This window comes from Lactuca sativa, chromosome 4 (genome assembly GCF_002870075.4).
Source record: "Lactuca sativa cultivar Salinas chromosome 4, Lsat_Salinas_v11, whole genome shotgun sequence".
Taxonomy (NCBI): domain Eukaryota; kingdom Viridiplantae; phylum Streptophyta; class Magnoliopsida; order Asterales; family Asteraceae; genus Lactuca; species Lactuca sativa.
Genome location: NC_056626.2, coordinates 6,779,083 through 6,781,197, shown reverse-complemented (window position 1 = coordinate 6,781,197; position 2,115 = coordinate 6,779,083). Strand labels below are relative to the sequence as shown.

General features: G+C 39.9%; 1 protein-coding gene across 1 annotated transcript; it reads right to left on the bottom strand.

Annotated features, from left to right (window-relative positions):
• Positions 1–338: 338 nt before the first annotated feature.
• Positions 339–833, bottom strand: LOC111891668 (uncharacterized mitochondrial protein AtMg00810-like). The gene is made up of 2 exons (XM_023887730.1): positions 596–833; positions 339–544 (listed from the first exon to the last, which is right to left on the bottom strand). The coding sequence occupies exons 1-2, from the start codon at positions 831–833 to the stop codon at positions 339–341; spliced, it is 444 nt and encodes a 147-aa protein (XP_023743498.1).
• Positions 834–2,115: the final 1,282 nt, after the last annotated feature.

Here is a 2,115-nt window from a genome sequence, read left to right as displayed (position 1 = left end):
TGCTAAAGCCTTTGTAAAGATGTTCGTTCGTTGATCCTTCGAGTTGACATATTCCACTATAATTTGCCCATGTTCAACATATTGTCGTATGAAGTGATAACGAATGTCAATGTGTTTGCTTCGACCATGAAACACAAGATTTTTCATCAATGCGATTGTTGACTTATTATCGATGTATAAGGTGATAGGCTTGATATGATGTCCCGTGAGCTCCTTCACGAGATTAGCAAGTTAAATGGCTTGACATGCCACTGTTGTAGCTACCATGAACTCGGCTTCACATGTGGAGAAAGCAACAGTCTTTTGCTTTTGGGATTTACAAGTTATCGCATTCCTTACTAGATAGAAAATATCCCACTTGTGCTCTTGCTATCAACATGGTCACCTCCAAAATCACTATCGGTAAAACCAACAAAATCTTCAATTTCATGACCTCTTCTATAGTTGACTCCATAATCAATGGTTCCTTTCACATATCGTAAGATGTGTTTTACAACTTGGAAATGCAAAGTGGTTGGTTCCTCCATGAAACGACTTGCAATTCCTACCGAAAATGATAATTTCGATCAAGTGTAAGTCAAGTACCTCAAACAACCTACCACTCGACTATATTCGTTTGGGTCAACTTTTTCACAATCTTCATCCTTCTTAACCTTCAACTTAGGTTCCATTGGTGAGGTTTTCGTGTTGCAATCTAGCAACCCAAATTGCTCCAAAATCTTATTTGCATAAGCTGTTTCTCGCAAAGATATTCCCCACTTCTTTTGTGAAACTTTGATTCCAAGGTAGTAAGAAAGTAATCCCAAGTCATTCATTATGATATCTTTCTTCATTTGTTCCTTGAATTTGACAATGTCGTTGGTGTTCGGCCCGATAATGATCATGTCATCAACATAGACACCAACAATAAGAATTTTGTTTTCGAGTCCCTTTTGTAAACATCAGGGTATTGTAAACTTTTCGTAAAACCAAGGCTTTTTTAGCTTTTATCCAAACGAATGTTCCAAGCTTGAAGAGCTTGTCGTAGACCCAAAAGAGCTTTGTAGAGCTTGAACACCTTGTGACTGTTTGCTTTATCAATATATCCTTCTGATTGGGTGACATAGACCTCCTCCTTGAGATCTCCATTGAGAAAAGCCAACTTGACATCGAGACAGTCGACACCCACCCATGTTGAGCTGTGTGACAACCCGAAATTTCTACTTTATTCAATTATTCAAATCAATCAAAGTCAGACTCGTTTTGCTATCTTCTAGCACTATTTTGAGTCAATTTGAGTGTTCTAAGCATAGTACCTTCAAGTTAGGGTGTAGAAATGGGTCCCATAAGTTCAAACACTTCACAAAATGGCCATACTCTCCATCATGAGGAGTGTACGGCCGTACACTTGGGTGTGCGGCCTTACACCCCCCCTCTGGCCGTACACTCTGGTCTATATATTGAGCACTTAGCCTCCATTCAACCCTTTTCACCTCCCTTAGCCAAGAACTCGTTTATGCTCTCAACTATCATCCATTTGTGCACATAGATCATCAAAGATTGTAAGTATTCTTCCTTTTATTTGTGGATTCTTCCTCTATCTTGTATGAATCACTGATTTCATCACTGAAATCACTTCATTTGGTAGATCTTCAAGTGTTCTTCAGTTTTACCAAGAACACCAAGAACACCTACTAAGTTCTTGGACCTCAAACACCCCTAAAAGGCTTATATATCGTAAGTACTCCTTCCCATACTTGTTACTTACTAGATATGCCATTAAAAATCGTCCAAAATCGTGAACATCAAGGAGTGTACGGTCGTACACACTCCATGTGGCCATACACCCCTTTTTTTGGTGCATGTTAGCCTCAAAACTCACATTCTATGCTAAAGCATGTTCAAGAACACCTAGATGATACATGATATGGCCTTGAAACACACTTTTGACCATCTTTACAAGATCATCAAGGTTGTACGGCCGTACACACCCTTTTAGGGCCCAAAATGGTAACAAACACCCCTTTAAGTTAAGCTATGGCTAAGACACACTTCCTAAATGGTACCCAAGGCCTTAAGACACACATTAGCATGTTCCACAGGGAGTGTGCGGCCGCACACCCACTTGGGCCACAC

Bases quoted from the DNA above. Each gene is read 5' to 3' on its own strand.
- LOC111891668 (XM_023887730.1), bottom strand. From the start codon at position 833: ATGAAGAAAGATATCATAATGAATGACTTGGGATTACTTTCTTACTAC. The intron at 545-595 runs GTTGTTTGAGGT...CATTTTCGGTAG, and splicing joins CGAATATAGTCGAGTGGTAG to GAATTGCAAGTCGTTTCATG.